The sequence below is a fragment of the Gobio gobio genome (genome assembly GCF_949357685.1).
Source record: "Gobio gobio genome assembly, chromosome: 11".
Classification (NCBI taxonomy): domain Eukaryota; kingdom Metazoa; phylum Chordata; class Actinopteri; order Cypriniformes; family Gobionidae; genus Gobio; species Gobio gobio.
The window spans coordinates 55,448,305-55,464,853 of record NC_137104.1 but is presented as its reverse complement, the minus strand read 5'-3'; the positions used below and the strand labels follow the sequence as shown (position 1 = coordinate 55,464,853).

The window sequence follows — 16,549 nt, the reverse complement described above, 5'->3', positions numbered from 1 at the left end:
GCGTTGTGATTGGCTGAGGGAGCTGTCGCTCAGCTGCGGGGTAGTTCGGTTGCACTGCGCCTGACTCGCACACATGTGCGGCGCTTTTAGTAAACAACACGGGTTGCGTTCGAGAGGCGTCGACGAGAATCACGTGACCTCGCGCGAGAATGATTCACCTGCGGACTGACTGTCGCACCTGTACGAGTGTGTGACCACCACAGCGATCCTGCTCGAGTCTCACACACTCCTCACCTCTTATTAGCGCTTATAATATTCCATATACATTGATTATATTCACCTAAATGGAGTGTCAGGTAAGAAACGGCGTTTTGCTTTCATTCTCAGACTTCATGTGAAATGATCTCACGCCAGAGTTGGTGTTTAAGCCTCATCTGAGGTGTTTTAAGAGCTTTAAATTATTAATTCCCCTTGGGTTAAAGTGTAGTGAAGGCGTGTTGGTCGGTGTTGTGTTTATTTCTGATGTATTTGTGCTAATTTCCGTGTGTTCAGGTTGAACTGGTGTCACTGCATTACTCATTCCGCTCAAAGAGTGACTCAGAGTTACACACTTAACAGGGAAGTGTGTGTGTTGTTACGTGCTGACACACACACACACACACACACACACACACACACACACACACACACACACACACACACACACACACACACACACACACACACACACTGTATCCAGTGTTGAGGAAAACGTCACCTTTAAAAGTAATGTTACAATATTGTACAAAAAGGTAACGAATCGCGGTACTTAGTTACTTTTTATGGAAAGTAATCCGGTACGTTACTTTTACGTTACTTTCTCTGACCTCGGCAAATGTGATGTTTATCTAAAGTAATTTTTGCCTATTCCTATAGTTGAATTAGATCATGTCAGCAGGAAATACTTTGCTTAATTATTAAACGCATATCTGTGTAATTTAATGCGTAATAAAGTGAGATAAAAACACAACTGGAAAGAAACAGCTATTATCGACTGAATCATGCCCGTAGGCAGGGGGTGGTTCGAACAAAGTTTTTTGTATTAAACAGGTGTTCTTTTAAGTAATGATGGCCAATAATTTGAATCCGGACCTCTGTATTTTTCAGATGTGGCTATATAATAAATGTTGTGAAATTGCCTATAGTATTACTTTAATGCAGCAGATATTGCACAGCACCAGATCTTCTCATCTGAGCTGCGATCTGTCACCGCTCGTCAACGGCAAAATATTTAAGAGGACCAATCAAAACAAAGTAGGCGGGCTTTATGTTCACTGAAGATGCTGAGCGCGAATTCCAGCGCGACGCTTCAGTAAACGCTCATAAAGTGCGAGATAAGATGCAAGTAGCTAAACTAAACATTTCATATTTGGCAACTGTTTTAGGAACGAAATGTTAAACTACCGATACAAATACTCAGCCAAACTAATAAACCTTTGTCTAATTTTGCCCATTTTAATTTAAAATTAAATAGGTATATAGATACATATATAATTTACGTGATTTAATGTAGCAATTAGCATCTGTCAATGTGAGAGGACAAGAAACATTAACAAATCCATTTTCTTCATATGATGCATACGATTAATAATGAATGTGTACATATTGTGAATTAATTTTTTTTTTTAAATCTTAGAACGTGATTAATAAAAAAAATTCTAAATATAAATTGACCCTATGTTTTGTTGACTGCTTTAGGAGGGGAAGAGAGGGCAAGATCAGGAGAATGAGAGAAAAAGAAAGAGTGATGGAGATGAGGAGAGAGAGAGCAGGAATTGATAGATCATCTATATTGCCCACTGACTTAGTTTTAAAGCTATTTCTCATACATTTTTTGGCCTTCAAACGTCTTAAAATGCACAGATGTAGATCAGAGAAATCAACATTTTCTCGGGGGAGCATGACCCCAAACCCTTCTAACTACTTAGTGTGTGTGTGTGTGTGCAGCAAAGTGTAGGCCAAATAATTAAAGCACCTTTGTTTTCTGACCAATTATACGTTAGTGACTTCTTCAAAACTTCATGTTTCGCAACATGAAACAAACATGTTAGCTTAATAGTTCTGTCACGTGAATGTGTGATTTAAAGGCGGCATGAAATCAAATTTTACAATTCGTTTTTTTTATATTTAATATTGTAGTGTTCACTATAACTGATTTATCTGTGCACTTCATTAATTAAAAAAAAATAATTTACCCTTCTAATCTTTAATCAAATACGTTAACGTTCTCTCCCCCATTGAAACGACTTCTCTTCTCTCCCGGTCATGTGCTATGGTGCGAGGGCGGGGTTATGGTGTGAGGGCGGGGTTATGGTGCGAGGGCGGGGTTATGGTGTGAGGGCGGGGTTGTGGCGCGAGGGCGGGGTTGTGGCGCGAGGGCGGGGTTATGGTGCGAGGGCGGGGTTGTGGCGCGAGGGCGGGGTTGTGGCGCGAGGGCGGGGTTATGGTGCGAGGGCGGGGTTGTGGTGCGAGGGCGGGGTTGTGGCGCGAGGGCGGGGTTGTGGCGCGAGGGCGGGGTTGTGGCGCGAGGGCGGGCTGTGGCGCGAGGGCGGGCTGTGGCGCGAGGGCGGGGCTTGGGCGCGAGGGCGGGGTTGTGGCGCGAGGGCGGGGTTGTGGGCCGAGGGCGGGGCTGTGGCGCGAGGGCGGGGTTGTGGCGCGAGGGCGGGGTTGTGGCGCGAGGGCGGGGTTGTGGCGCGAGGGCGGGGTTGTGGCGCGAGGGCGGGGTTGTGGCGCGAGGGCGGGGTTGTGGGCCGAGGGCGGGGCTGTGGCGAGAGGACGGGGTTGTGGCGCGAGGGCGGGGCTGTGGCGCGAGGACGGGGCTGTGGCGCGAGGGCGGGGTTGTGGCGCGAGGGCGGGGTTGTGGCGCGAGGGCGGGGTTGTGGGCCGAGGGCGGGGCTGTGGCAAGAGGACGGGGCTGTGGCGCGAGGGCGGGGCTGTGGCGCGAGGACGGGGCTGTGGCGCGAGGGCGGGGTTGTGGCGCGAGGGCGGGGTTGTGGCGCGAGGGCGGGGTTGTGGCGCGAGGGCGGGGTTGTGGCGCGAGGGCGGGGTTGTGGCGCGAGGGCGGGGTTGTGGCGCGAGGGCGGGGTTGTGGCGCGAGGGCGGGGTTGTGGCGCGAGGGCGGGGTTGTGGCGCGAGGGAGGGGCTGTGGCGCGAGGACGGGGCTGTGGCGCGAGGGCGGGGTTGTGGCGCGAGGGCGGGGTTGTGGCGCGAGGGCGGGGCTGTGGCGCGAGGGCGGGGTTGTGGCGCGAGGGCGGGGTTGTGGCGCGAGGGAGGGGTTGTGGCGCGAGGGCGGGGTTGTGGCGCGAGGACGGGGCTGTGGCGTCTCTCAGAAACCTGTCACTGATCGTAGAAATATGGTGGTTAGTAGGGCTGTCACGATTATGAAATTTGGCTGACGATTAATTGTCCAATAAATAATTGCAATTATGACGATTAATTGTCTGTTTTAGGGCTTTGGCGATTAATTGCCTGTTTTAGGGCTTTGTCGATTAATTGTCATACAAATTGTTGTGATTATTTAATTGAATCCCTTGTAAGTTGTCACTTGCAATAACACATTAATACACTTAAAACCTTTAAATATTAAAGTAATTTAATCAATGAAAAATATGTATCTTTCAGAAATGTGTACATTTAAAGAAACAATGTAAATGTATATGAAAGTATAAATAATAGAAACAATCACCATAAATTTACCATAACACATAAAGGACTGTCAATATCTCATTCCAAACTAAAGTAAAATATAAATATATTTTACAACTTTGAAAATTCTGTAAATAACAGAAACAATGAATCACAAATATAAACTATGACCATAACAGAACAGGCCATAAAAATCAAATTCTGAAATAAAAACAATCATGCTCCTTAATGGCTTGGTAGATTACGGGAAAGAAACACTAGCATGTTGACTTTTTCTGGCTTAAGACAGCATCTAACTGGGGTGACAATGTTGCCAGCTGTACTGAACATTCTTTCAGAAGCAGTACTTGTTGCACATATGCACATGTAGGCTACTTTCTCGCCAACTTGGAAATTAAAGGAAACCTATGTATGACACGCCAATTCGCTATGCCATTTTGGAGTGCTATCAAGACGCATAATCGCTTTTTAACGTGTTTATCAACGCCGTTTCATTCTATCCCCCTACACTGCCCCTACCCATCACACACACACACACACACACACACACACTTAAACCTAAGCCCCTAAACCTACCCATCACAAGAAACATTCTGCACTTTTACATTTTCAAAAAAAAAGCATAATTTAGTATGTTTATAAATCCATTTACATTCACGCGGAATCACACGGCGTAGACATACACGCGGAGATGATGGTTCGTTTCGGCGTACACATACAAGCGGAATCACACTGCGTAGACATACACGTGGAGATTATGGTTTGTTTCGGCGTACACATACACGCGGAATCACACTGCGTAGACATACACGTGGAGATTATGGTTTGTTTCGGCGTACACATACACGCGGAATCACACTGCGTAGACATACACGCGGATAGCTCAAAATGCGTACTGATAACACGCCATTTGGCTTTAGAAAGTTAAGCAAAGCCATGATGTCATGTTGATTGGCGTTGTCGTTTTCGGCTTTGAAACTAAATCCATCTTTGTTGAATAACTGGGCTGCTCTAACTCAGGATGGAGAAATCAACAGGGCAATATAATTTGAACGTAATGCTCAGCGTAATGAATTCAGAGGGAGACCGGTAGAAGTAGAGTGCTGCAGGTACGTCGTTCATGAACGAATGATTCTTAATATGACTCGGGACTACCGAGTTGTCTCAGAGAGTGATCCGTTCATTTTGTTGGCCGCGCGTGTGCGCAAAATCCCATAGGTTCTGTACATGAAACAGAAAATGTTAGTTCATCCCTCGAGTTCGGGTTGAGTCTTTCGTTCTTCCTGTCAGTCCTATAGTAGACTATGCTGTCAGAACCGGAAAGAGAAATTATTAGTTCATCTTTCGAGGTTCGCATTCCGCGGGGTCCGAGTCTTTCGTTCTTCCTGTTATGCTGAAATGACTCAAATTTTTTTTTTTTTTTTTCATTTTGCTGAACGAGATTCAAAGATCCGAGTCTGTAAAATGATCCGAACTTCCCGCTACTAACTACAGGGCCCCCTTGTGTCTTCTAATAGTGGGCAATAATAACGATCACCTGTAATGACCGCGATTAGACCAATAGGGCTCGGGCGTATGACGTCATTACTTTGCGTGGCGGCCATGTTGATGGCCTCATTTGCTGCTACTCGGACTACTGCGCACTGTTTATAGACGTGCTCCCTCTCAGTCGTGTGTCTTAATTTGGCGTTATTATTGGAAACCATGGTAAACCGTTGCTGCATTGTGGGGTGTAACACTAGATCACATAATCGCCATGGGAAAAAGTTCGAAAATGGATTAACTGAGTCGTCGGCTCGCTTGGATCGCGCTTGTAAGACAAACTGTTACCTGGGGATATGGTGTTGGCTGATCGCGGCTTTGACATAAAGGACAGTGTGTGGGACTTATGTGTGCCGAGGTAAAGATCCCTGCTTTCACAAAAGAACGCTGTCAGCTGATGCAAGAGATGTGGGGAGCACAAGAAAAAATGCCCACCTCCGAATTCACGTGTAAAGGGTGATTGTAACCGTCCGCAACAAGTACACTATTTTGTCAGATAAAGTACCGATTCACATGGTGTTGCCAAGCAAGGACGAAGACATGACATTCCTCTATAAGATTGTGTATGTATGTTGTGCTCTGACAAACATGAGCCCTAGCGTTGAAATAAAATAAATGTGCATTAAATACAGCCATAAGTGTCTGTTGCATCCATACCCACAATCTTCAAAATAAATATACTTAAATCAATATAATGTGCAAAAGCAAGAAGTGTCACACAATCGCAATAACCGTATAATGTGCAAAAGCAAGAAGTGTCACACAATCAGATATTTTTCAGTGTTTATTTGCAAGTAGTGCAACCCGAGAACACAGAACGGTGCAGAATGCTTCAAGGTAAAAGGTTAACGTTACATAGGCTTCATGGTCTGCAGCTCCTGAACCCATCCATTTGTGAACTGCAAATTTCATATGAATCCAAACCGTTAATAGTTCCAATTTTGTCCATATACCGGTCCCTGGCTTCCCTATTTAACGTATCCCTGTAAATTCCACATCCTTTTCGGGATTTTAACATAGTTTTTCTTTCTCCCAACTCTGCTTCTCCTCGTTCGATTTGCTGTATGTTTACATTCGCGAGGCCATCAACATGGCCGCCACGTCCCAGAATGCAACGCAGCGCCCGAGCCCTATTAATCGCGATCAAACGATTATTTTTATAATCGTGACAGGTCTAGTGGTTAGCTGCATTTTTCTCGTTGTACACAAAACCTTCTTCAGGAAGGACTTGAGGCAAAAAGAGTGAAATATATAAGAAATAAAAGCTTTTTTTATGTAAAAATTACTCGGACGAACAGCTTGTCGTGGCTGCTCGCACTGAGGAATGCAGCGGGTGTAAAGGGAGATTATATAAGGGAGAGCTGAGAAAAAAGTTTTACAGAAATAAAGCCATAAAAGGCTTAAAATAAGTGAAATCTGTAGCATAAACCAGCGAAAAGTGAGGAAATATGCTCAGTAACATATATAGAAAAGATTTAGAGAGAAAATACATTTATTTAAGAGATAGATCGAGTTTTTCTCCACAACTGAGTGCAAACTTCAAATCCATTTTGTTAGCAACGCCCAACGATCCAATTAATTCCCGAAGGACGAAATCAAGCCCCGCCCTACATTTTTTCTAATTTCAGAAGCCGTTTCACTCGGACATACGTCACAATAAGGAGAAAAAGACCATCTCAACTTCCGTTTCACGCCGACTTTAAACTTTATGGGGAAGTTTTGATTATCCATGCCAAATAACAGTGTGTGTTTGGACTGAAAAAGGTGGTACATGATCTCGGTTAGTAATTTGACAACAATGTAGTAAACATGATGTGAAAAAGGTCCACTTTTTGGTCCCCCCCCCCCTTTTCACTATGTCATTTTGAGATGATCTGCATTTTCAGAAGGGACTGACAGATGTTTGAAATCACTCTGTGTGTGTGTGTGTTTAGGACAGTGGAAATGTGCAGCGTTTATATCCATCCTGAGCGGTTCTGAACACACACCATGATGGAGAATCCCGAGAGCGAGAGCGCTGTGGATCTGACCCGGCCGGATGCAGGTGACCGGGGGTCCGACAGCCGGACGGAGAGCGCTGAGGACCTGGAGGAGCGGGACGACTGGATGGAGACGGAGGAGAATGATGCCGACGATGAGGAGGAGGAAGAGGAGGATGAGGAGGATGATGATGATGGTGGAGAGGAAGCGGTGCAGGAGTTCACTCCGAACGTGAGGATCGTGTGGCCGGCGGGACATGAAGCCCTGCAGATGCAGGAGATCCAGATGGAGAAGATTCCTCCGGGTGTGCAGAACGTCCACACACACACTCCTCAACACGTCCACACACACACTCCTCAACACGTCCACACACACACTCCTCAACACGTCCACACACACACTCCTCAACACTTCCACCCGCCCTGGATCGACCGCATAGACAAACCTGAAGGTAAACCAGATGTGTGTGAGACAGACCAATCAATTCAACACAACTCAATCCCTGAGCTAGTGTAAACAGAGGACGTCTTAATTACTGTATATATTACATTAATACATATCATGTGCACACAAATCACATGTGTAACTAATGCTGAATGGCATTATTACATGAGCAACATTCATTTATCATTATGGACATAAGTGCAGTCATTTCTGATTTTAGCAAAGGCAGTTTTGTGTAATATTTAAACTTTTTTAATGATCAAATGAGTTTTAACTGTTCAAATTATGATTGTGTTCTGGTTTATTTATTATGTTGACACTGAGACGTGATAAACTGTTATACTTTTTATTCATATTGGTTTTTATTTTTATATTTTCAATGAAATTTTAAAGTTTTTTGTTTTGTCATTTTTTTTTTAGCTTTTGTTTCTTTGAATGTGTTTATAGTTTCAGTTTAAGTTTGAGTTATTTTAGTACTAAATAAAATAATAGAATATAATAGAAAAGAGTAGAATAGAAAATAAAAGAAAATAATAGAAAATAAAAGAATATAAAAGAATAGAATAGAATAACAGAAAAGAGTAGAATAGAATAGAATATAATAGAATAGAATAGAATAGAATAGAATAGAATAGAATAGAAAATAATAGAAAAGAGTAGAATAGAAAAGAAAAGAAAAGAGTACAATAGAAAAGAAAAGAATAACATAGAAAAGAGTAGAATAGAATAGAATAGAAAATAATAGAATATAACGGAAAAGAATAGAAAACAGTAGAATAGAAAAGAAAAGAATAGAATAGAAAATAACAGAAAAGAATATAATATAATGGAATAGAATAGAATAGAATAACATAGAAAAGAGTAGAATAGAAAATAAGAGAAATAGAATAGAATAGAAAATAATAGATTATAACAGAAAAGAAAAGAGTAGAATAGAAACGAAAAGAGTAGAATAGAAAAGAAAAGAATAGAAAATAACAGAAAAAAATAGAATATAATTGAATATAATAGAAAAGAATAACATAGAAAAGAGTAGAATAGAAAAGAATAGAAATATAATATAATAGAAAATAATAGAATATAACAGAAAAGAAAAGAGTAGAATAGAAAAGAAAAGAATAGAATATAAAATGACAGAAAAGAATATAATATAATGGAAAAGAATAGAATAGAATAGAAATGTTGCCTTTAATAGCTGAAATAAAATAATTGTTTAAAATATTTTATCTTATTTCAGGCAACAATATTTTTTTCAAAACCTTATATTTTATATTTTTTCAGTTCCTGTTTATTTTACTTTTTTAAATTAAATACATTTTTTATTACATTAATTATAGTTTATTTAATTTTAAGTAACAAACAGTTTTTTTTTTACATAAGTTTTTGTATATTTTATATGATTTCAGTTCACGTTTATATTTTATTTTGAGTAACTTTTAAAAACATTTAAACACGTTTTTTTATATAATTAATTCAATTAATATTTATTTTTATTTCAAATAACACATTTTTTAAATACATTTAAAAAAAAATATTTGAGATGATTTCAGTTAATGTTTATATTATTTCAAGTTAAAATGAGTTTTCAGTCTTAGTGAACAGTAGTAACCCAGGGTCAGGTAGAGTGCATTGCAGTATTGTATAATAAGTTCTAAAGAGCTGATTTTGAGTGTGTCTCTCTGTGTCTCAGACAGTGTGTGTGTGGAGGTTGTGTGTGTGTGTGTGTGTGTAGCGGCCGCCGCCCTCGTGTTCCCGTTGCTGACGTGGGCGGGGTATAAGCTCCTCCCCTTCGAGGCCCCGCCCCTCCACAGCTCCGCCCTCAGGCTGGTCTACACACTGCGCTGTGCGTTCTTCGCCAGCTTCCCCATCGTGCTGGGTGAGGATCGGGAAAACACACACATGTGGAAACACAAAGTGTATCAGTCAGGGTTTCCGCAGGGTCTTAAAAAGTCTAGAATTTCAAAATCAAAATTTTAGGCCTTAAAAAGTCTTAAATTCGCTGAAGTATTGAGTTCTAGGTCTTAAATCATTTTAAACAGGTCTTCATTTTCCTGCGTCCATGTAACTCTTCCTCTAATGCTCACTGAAATGCTCCCATAGCGCTTTAGAATGTTTTTTAATTCTGGGTGTTGTAGTTCTTTCTTTCACTAGTCCATATATAGTTTGCTGTATTACGACTACAAATGAGACCAGCATGCATCTTATATTGCAGCCAATCAGCTTTGGTGTTATTGGCGCGAGTCTCTTTCGGATTGTACCACAGACACATAAAACAAATTTTATTCTTCAGATAATAGTCCTCCAGTTTTTCGCATCTCCGCGATTACTAAACACAACGAAAAATCAACAATGCATTTTTTGAGATCCTGCATAATTCGTAATTTCACCGCAAAATAATGGCAAGATTCCAAAATAAACAAGATTTATGCATTTTGTTTATTCTATTGTCATGTGTGACTATTGTGAATCTAACATAATACAGTAAATGTGGAGTCCTAATTATGCAAATTTCTGGAAATTACCACCACAAATACAGTCATTTTGATCTAAAAAATCACCAAAAAAATATCCTGGTGGGATTGAGCTATGGGGAAGTGCAAGTTTATCGATACAAGTTTATCGAATTGTTCAATTTGAATAAATAAATTTACTTTGCAAGTAATTTTGTGACTGCATTTCCTTTATAGGTCTTAAATTTCATTCATAATGGTCTTAAAAAGTCTTAAATTTGACTTGGTGAAACCTGCAGAAACCCTGTGGTGATTGTGTGTGTGTGTGTGTGTGTGTGTGTTTCAGGCGTGCTGGCCCAGGGCGTGTCCCGGCTGAAGTTCGGCTCGCTGAAGCCTCTGTTTGACGGGGCGTGGCAGAACCGCGAGGTCAGAGTTCACGGACTCTACGTCCGAGACTCCCTCCACCTGTTCCTGCTCTACTTCCTGCAGCTCGCCGTCACGGCCACATACGCCCCGCAGGAGATGCTCAAACTGGTGCCGCTGCTCACCGTCATCTTCGTGTTCGGCAGGTGTGTGTGTGTGTGTGTGTGTCGGGGGGGCTAGTCTAAAGACTTTCAAATGCAACGTTTACGTTATTGTGATACTGTTACGTTTAAATTGGAAGATGTTACTTTTAAGCCGTTTAAATGTTTAACCCTCTGGGGCTCTTCGAACCTTTCTGACCCGAATTTTTTTAAATAAATTTTTTTAAAAATCGTAGTTTTATCGGAATGGTCCGAAACTTGGTGACTCTATATGGAAACTCACACACACACACATTTTGATTTTGATGTTTTAGAGATCTTCACTGTTGAGTCTTTTTTTCTGCATTCTGGCTGATTTGTAGATTGTATGCACAAAAAAACTCTGTATTTTCATATTTTTGCCAATTTTCCATTAATTTCCTATGGGGGTCATTTTTGACCCGAAGGTCCTGAATGTGACTATTTTTTTTTACGACCACTTAGACTTTTCAAATCATGTCCCCAATTGTTTTGGGTGTTCATATACCAAGTACCAATAAAGTCACCAAGTTTCAGACCATTCCGATGAAGCTACGATTTTTTACATTTTTTTTATAAAACGCAAGATCCACTATAGTGGTAAAAATGTGCTATTGCGTGATAAAAATGCTCAATGTGTCCACCGGATGGCACTGATCTCATTTAAAAAATTGCTTTCATGAGGCCTAGGCTTGACTCTAAAATGAAATGCAGCTTTAATAAAAAATTATATATATATCAATTTTTTATTATATTCAATGGGAAAAAATGGGTCATAATTATTGCATAAATATTAATTATAATTTATAAAATTATCTCAAAACACCAAAAAAGAAAAGAAAAAATATTATTGAATAAAAATATATTTAATTGATTTTACTCAAATCTTTTTTATCTTAATTCCGCCCTCCGGGTCATTTTTGACCCGAAGGTCCTGAGTGTGACCCATAAATGAAGAACCCCAGAGGGTTAAATGTTACGTTTAAGGCCTGTTCACACGGGACGATTTTCGCGCACGATTTTCGCGCGCGTTTATCGCAGACGTTTAACACCGCGTTCTTAAACAAAGGGCGCCAGTGTGAGTCAGCACACTGACACGCAAAACGCCAGCCGTAAAAGCGTCATTTAAAAAAAAACGCCTTGGGATTGTTTATTTATTTTGACGCGGTGCGTTAAAAACTGTCCGACCAATGAGATCGGCGCTTCAGTTGACGTGCCTGGAGCTGCTGAAATTACAGTAAAACACCACTTGGTGGCGCTCAAGGACAAAACGCTCTTGCCGAGCACACACTGATCCGATGAAGAAGATGAGCTGCTAATGCTGCTAGCCAGTTAGCAAAAAAGTGTGAATGGTGTTGGCTCGTAAATACTGTCTCTCTTCTTCTTCTGTGTGACGAGAGTGTCAGACCAAGTGGCAAGTGACTTAAACTGCAGTTGATGGACTGGCCACTAGAGGCAGACTCCAGAAGGAGCAGAATCTCATTGAGCTCATGTTAAAATGGCCAACTTTACAGCAGAAGAACACATGTTTACAGTCTGGGACAAACTGTGCTTTTGGTCTATACGGCTAATGTTGCCCTTCATGACGACTGTGAGGGGGGGGTGTTTTAAAAACTCATTCGTTTATATTATATAAAGCCTTAAAGTTCTGCATAATTAAGGTCGTGGCCACTTTGAGTGACAGGTGGATTGCCGTTTGTCTGCTGTCTGTTAGTCACCTCAGCTCCGCCCACGTCCCGCCTCTTTGACCATTTTCAGTTATCCAGGAGGGACGCGCGATGACGATGCGTCCTGGCTGATTTGTAGATTTTATGCACAAAAAAACTCTGTATTTTCATATTTTTGCCAATTTCCCATTCATTTCCTACGGGGGTCATTTTTGACCCGAAGACCCTGAGTGTGACTATTTTTTTTTATGACCACTTAGACTTTTCAAATCCTGTCCCCAATTGTTTTGAGTGTTCATATACCAAGTACCAATAAAGTCACCAAGTTTCAGACCATTCCGATGAAGCTACGATTTTTTAATTTTTTTTTATAAAACGCAAGATCCACTATAGTGGTAAAAATGTGCTATTGCGTGATAAAAATGCTCAATGTGTCCACCGGATGGCACTAATCTCATTTAAAAAATTGCTTTCATGAGGCCTAGGCTTGACTAGGCCTCATCCTAGGCCAGCTCGACCTGACTTTACACTTCAAAACTGCTCTATGGGTGACGTCACGGACACTATGCCCATATTTTATTACAGTCTATGTGTCAGAAGCTTAAAGTGGCGCCACCTTGTGTACGGGAGCGGCTTCATCTACTGAATGTGCACGTTCACTCGCCGCATCGCCAGTGGAAATCGCTCGGGTGTGAACACGCCAAAAAACGTCTTGAAAAACACTGGCGATAAGTGTGTTCACACCAGACGCGACTTGCGTGAATAAATCGCACTATTTACGTGTAGTTGGACGCTTGAACATTTTCAGTTTACTCGCTTCATTCACGAGTGACATTCATTTCACAACAGACGTGAAGGTTTCTGCCAGCGGCTCGTCTCGTTGTGAAATGGCTGACATGATTGTTCTAAAATACGGCGAATAAGCTCAATTTGCCGGCTTTAGCTAGCTGTAGTCTCAATATGTAGAGCTCTAATTGAGTAAAGAGTGTTTTCTACAACTCACCAGACTGTCCGACGGTCCTTTTTATTCCTGTTTCTATAAAGTATGAAGATGTGTCGACAGCTCCGGGGATCCACATATGATTTATCCTCATTGTTGTCACTACTAGAGCAAGCTCCTGATTGGTTAACGCAGCGCGAATATCCGGCAATTTTTTAACTTGCGCGAATCGCGCGTCAAACGCTCAATTCTCGCCATGTCATTCGCGCGAACCGCAGAATGTCTTTTCGCGTCTTTGTGTTGACTGAACATGTAAATCACTCGCGCAAAACGCTTCATTCACGTCTGGTGTGAACGCACCGTTAGAATGCGGTTACATTGGAAAATGAGCCGTTTAAATGTAATATTTGCTTTATTGCGATGCTCTAAATCTCACATTATAATTATACGTTACATCGGAGAAGGGAGAGATTCTCAACTGTATGTGTAAGTAATAAATAGAAATGTTACGCGTTTGTTTCTTGGAGAAATGTTATTTTTAAGACTTAAATGTGACATTTACATTATTGCAATACTCTAAAATTAAATAACTAATTATACGTTACAATATTTGGGGAAAGGAAAGATTTAACTTTGTCTTTAAGTAAAATGTAATAGTAAAAATACATTTAAATGTAACATTTACACTGCAATTCTCTAAAATGACATCACTGATTTGTCACATGGTCCGAGGGGGAGATTTTCAACTAAATTTGCAAAAAATTCAATAAAATGTTCTTACTCGGAGGGGAAAGTGACATTTATATTATATGAATATATTATGTTGTATATTCAAAAAGTAACACTTTCCGACAACCATTCAGAAATCAACACGTTCAGTGGAGTGTGTTTAGCTGCTCGCTGAAGTGTGTGTGTGTGTGTGTTTGTGTGTGTGTGTGTGTGTGTGTGTGTGTGTGTGTGTGTGTTTGTGTGTGTGTGTGTGTGTGTGTGTTTGTGTGTTTGTGTGTGTGTGTGTGTGTGTGTGTGTGTGTGTGTGTATGTGCGCGCGTGTGTGCGTGTGTGCGTGCGTGCGTGTGTGCGTGCGTGTGTGCGTGCGTGCGTGCGTGTGTGCGTGCGTGTGTGTGTGTGTGTGTGTATGTGCGTGCGTGCGTGCGTGCGTGCGTGTGCGTGTGCGTGTGCGCGTGCGTGTGTTTGTGTGTTTGTGTGTGTGTGTGTGTGTGTGTGTTGTCCGTCCTCAGGCTGATCTACTGGGCCTGTGTGGCGTTGGGCAGCAGTGTTCGGGCTCTGGGCTCCGCGCTCTCCTTCCTGCCTCTGCTCGTCCTGCTGGGAGCAAACCTGTACTTCATTGGCTCAGCGAGCGGACAGGAGGCGGTCTTTGATGTGGCCCCGCCCACCACAGCCCCGCCCCCAAAACTCAGATGGTGGGGATGAACACAACAGAATCATCAGTTTAATAAAGGTGTGTGTGACTTTACTCCAGACGCCCACCTCTGTCCAGCTATTGAAGAAAGAGAGGGAGAAGAATGGGATGAAAGTCAATGTGTGTCATGTGACAGAACCGGTTTAACAGCTGTTCTTTCAGGATCTGACCTCAATACTCAGTGCATCTCAAAAGAAAGACACTATTTACAGCCATTTTAATGCACTGATCTCATGAAGGATTGTGACCACAGTCATAATACATTATAATAATTCATCTTTATCAAGTATAATGCATTAAAAAACAGTTTCAGATGTAACGAGGAATGCATTTGAACTTTGGGTACAATTATTGATGAAAATATATAACGCTTTATAACATACATTAAGGCTTTTACAGTATATTTTGTTATTAAATTATTTTATTAATTGTAATTTTCTATTGGTTCTGTTTTTTTTTTACCCATACTTGGGAAATACTGCAAATATTAAAAATGTTTTTGAATATTTTGAAATATTTGATGATAAAAACACTACAAATGAAATATTGAAATAGTTATTTTATCGTGTGAGTGATCTTAGACTGTAGTTTTGCAGCTGTGATCAACTATAAAGCTCATATTTGTACTCTTTTTCTTTTAGTAAATGTGTTCATTTGCATTATTTCATGACAATTAAACACATTTTCCTCCCTTAATGTTCATTATAGTTTTAAAAAACTTACTGTAATGTTAAAAATACTGTGTTTTGTTTAATAGTCACAGTTCAAGCATGAGGCTCTAAAACAGGCGTCTTCTTGAATAATTGTAACCATAGTTATAAAATATTATAATAATTAATTCTTATAAGTGTAATGCATTAAAAACAGGTTCAGATGTAATGAAGGATATGCAAATGTGACGCATTTGAACTTTGGGTACAATTATTTATGGAAATAACAGTATTTTTAATGCATTAATTATGACATGTAACGATGATGTCATGAATATATTTTAGAATGATGTCTTGCATTATTTCATGTCAATTAAACACTTTCCTCCATAAATGTTGATTACAGTTTAAAATAACTTAATCTAATGTAAAAAATCCTGTGATTTGTGCTTAATAATCGTCTTTTTTTAAAGCAAAGTGTCATTAATAACCCGGATATGTTGAATAATCGAGTGTTTGACTGAAGTATTGGATGTTTATGTGGTTGATATTGTCATGCTGTGATTATAAATGTTGATTTGTGCCATATTTCTCACATGTTTACTAATGTTTGTCCTAATGCCGTCTTGAATCTGATGTTTGTAGAAGATTTATGAATAAATGATGTTTGATTGACAGGTGTGTGAGTGTCAGATCCACAGTGAGACGTTTATGAGTTCATATTTTCATCTTTAGAGAAGGTTTATGAATAAATGATGTTTGATTGACAGGTGTGTGAGCATCAGATCCACAGTGAGACGTTTATGAGTTCATATTTTCATCTTTAGAGAAGATTTATGAATAAATGATGTTTGATTGACAGGTGTGTGAGTGTCAGATCCACAGTGAGACGTTTATGAGTTCATATTTACATCTTTAGAGAAGATTTATGAATAAATGATGTTTGATTGACAGGTGTGTGAGTGTCAGATCCACAGTGAGACGTTTATGAGTTCATATTTTCATCTTTAGAGAAGATTTATGAATAAATTATGTTCGATTGACAGGTGTGTGAGTGTCAGATCCACAGTGAGACGTTTATGAGTTCATATTTTCATCTTTAGAGATGGTTTATGAATAAATTATGTTTGATTGACAGGTGTGTGAGTGTCAGATCCACAGTGAGACGTTTATGAGTTCATATTTTCATCTTTAGAGAAGATTTATGAATAAATTATGTTCGATTGACAGGTGTGTGAGTGTCAGATCCACAGTGAGACGTTTATGAGTTCATATTTTCATCTTTAGAGA

The 16,549-nt window shown here is 40.5% G+C and overlaps 1 protein-coding gene across 2 annotated transcripts; it reads left to right on the top strand.

The window, feature by feature from the left end:
* Positions 1–69: 69 nt before the first annotated feature.
* tmem79a (transmembrane protein 79a) lies at positions 70–16,208 on the top strand. 2 transcript variants are annotated; one of them, XM_079829573.1, is made up of 5 exons: positions 70–296; positions 7,101–7,597; positions 9,281–9,466; positions 10,387–10,609; positions 14,428–16,208. In XM_079829573.1, the coding sequence occupies exons 2-5, from the start codon at positions 7,156–7,158 to the stop codon at positions 14,618–14,620; spliced, it is 1,044 nt and encodes a 347-aa protein (XP_079685699.1). In that variant the 5' UTR covers positions 70–296; positions 7,101–7,155; the 3' UTR covers positions 14,621–16,208. The 2 variants fall into 2 exon arrangements, with proteins under 2 accessions (XP_079685699.1, XP_079685700.1); XM_079829574.1 differs by having other exon boundaries at positions 78–296; positions 7,101–7,450; positions 14,428–15,933.
* The last annotated feature ends 341 nt before the right edge of the window (positions 16,209–16,549 follow it).

Coding starts and splice junctions, on each gene's coding strand:
- tmem79a (XM_079829573.1), top strand. CDS start 7,156: ATGATGGAGAATCCCGAGAGCGAGAGCGCTGTGGATCTGACCCGGCCG. Junction 9,467..10,386: donor CAGCTTCCCCATCGTGCTGG/GTGAGGATCGGG, acceptor TGTGTGTTTCAG/GCGTGCTGGCCCAGGGCGTG. Junction 10,610..14,427: donor GTCATCTTCGTGTTCGGCAG/GTGTGTGTGTGT, acceptor GTCCGTCCTCAG/GCTGATCTACTGGGCCTGTG.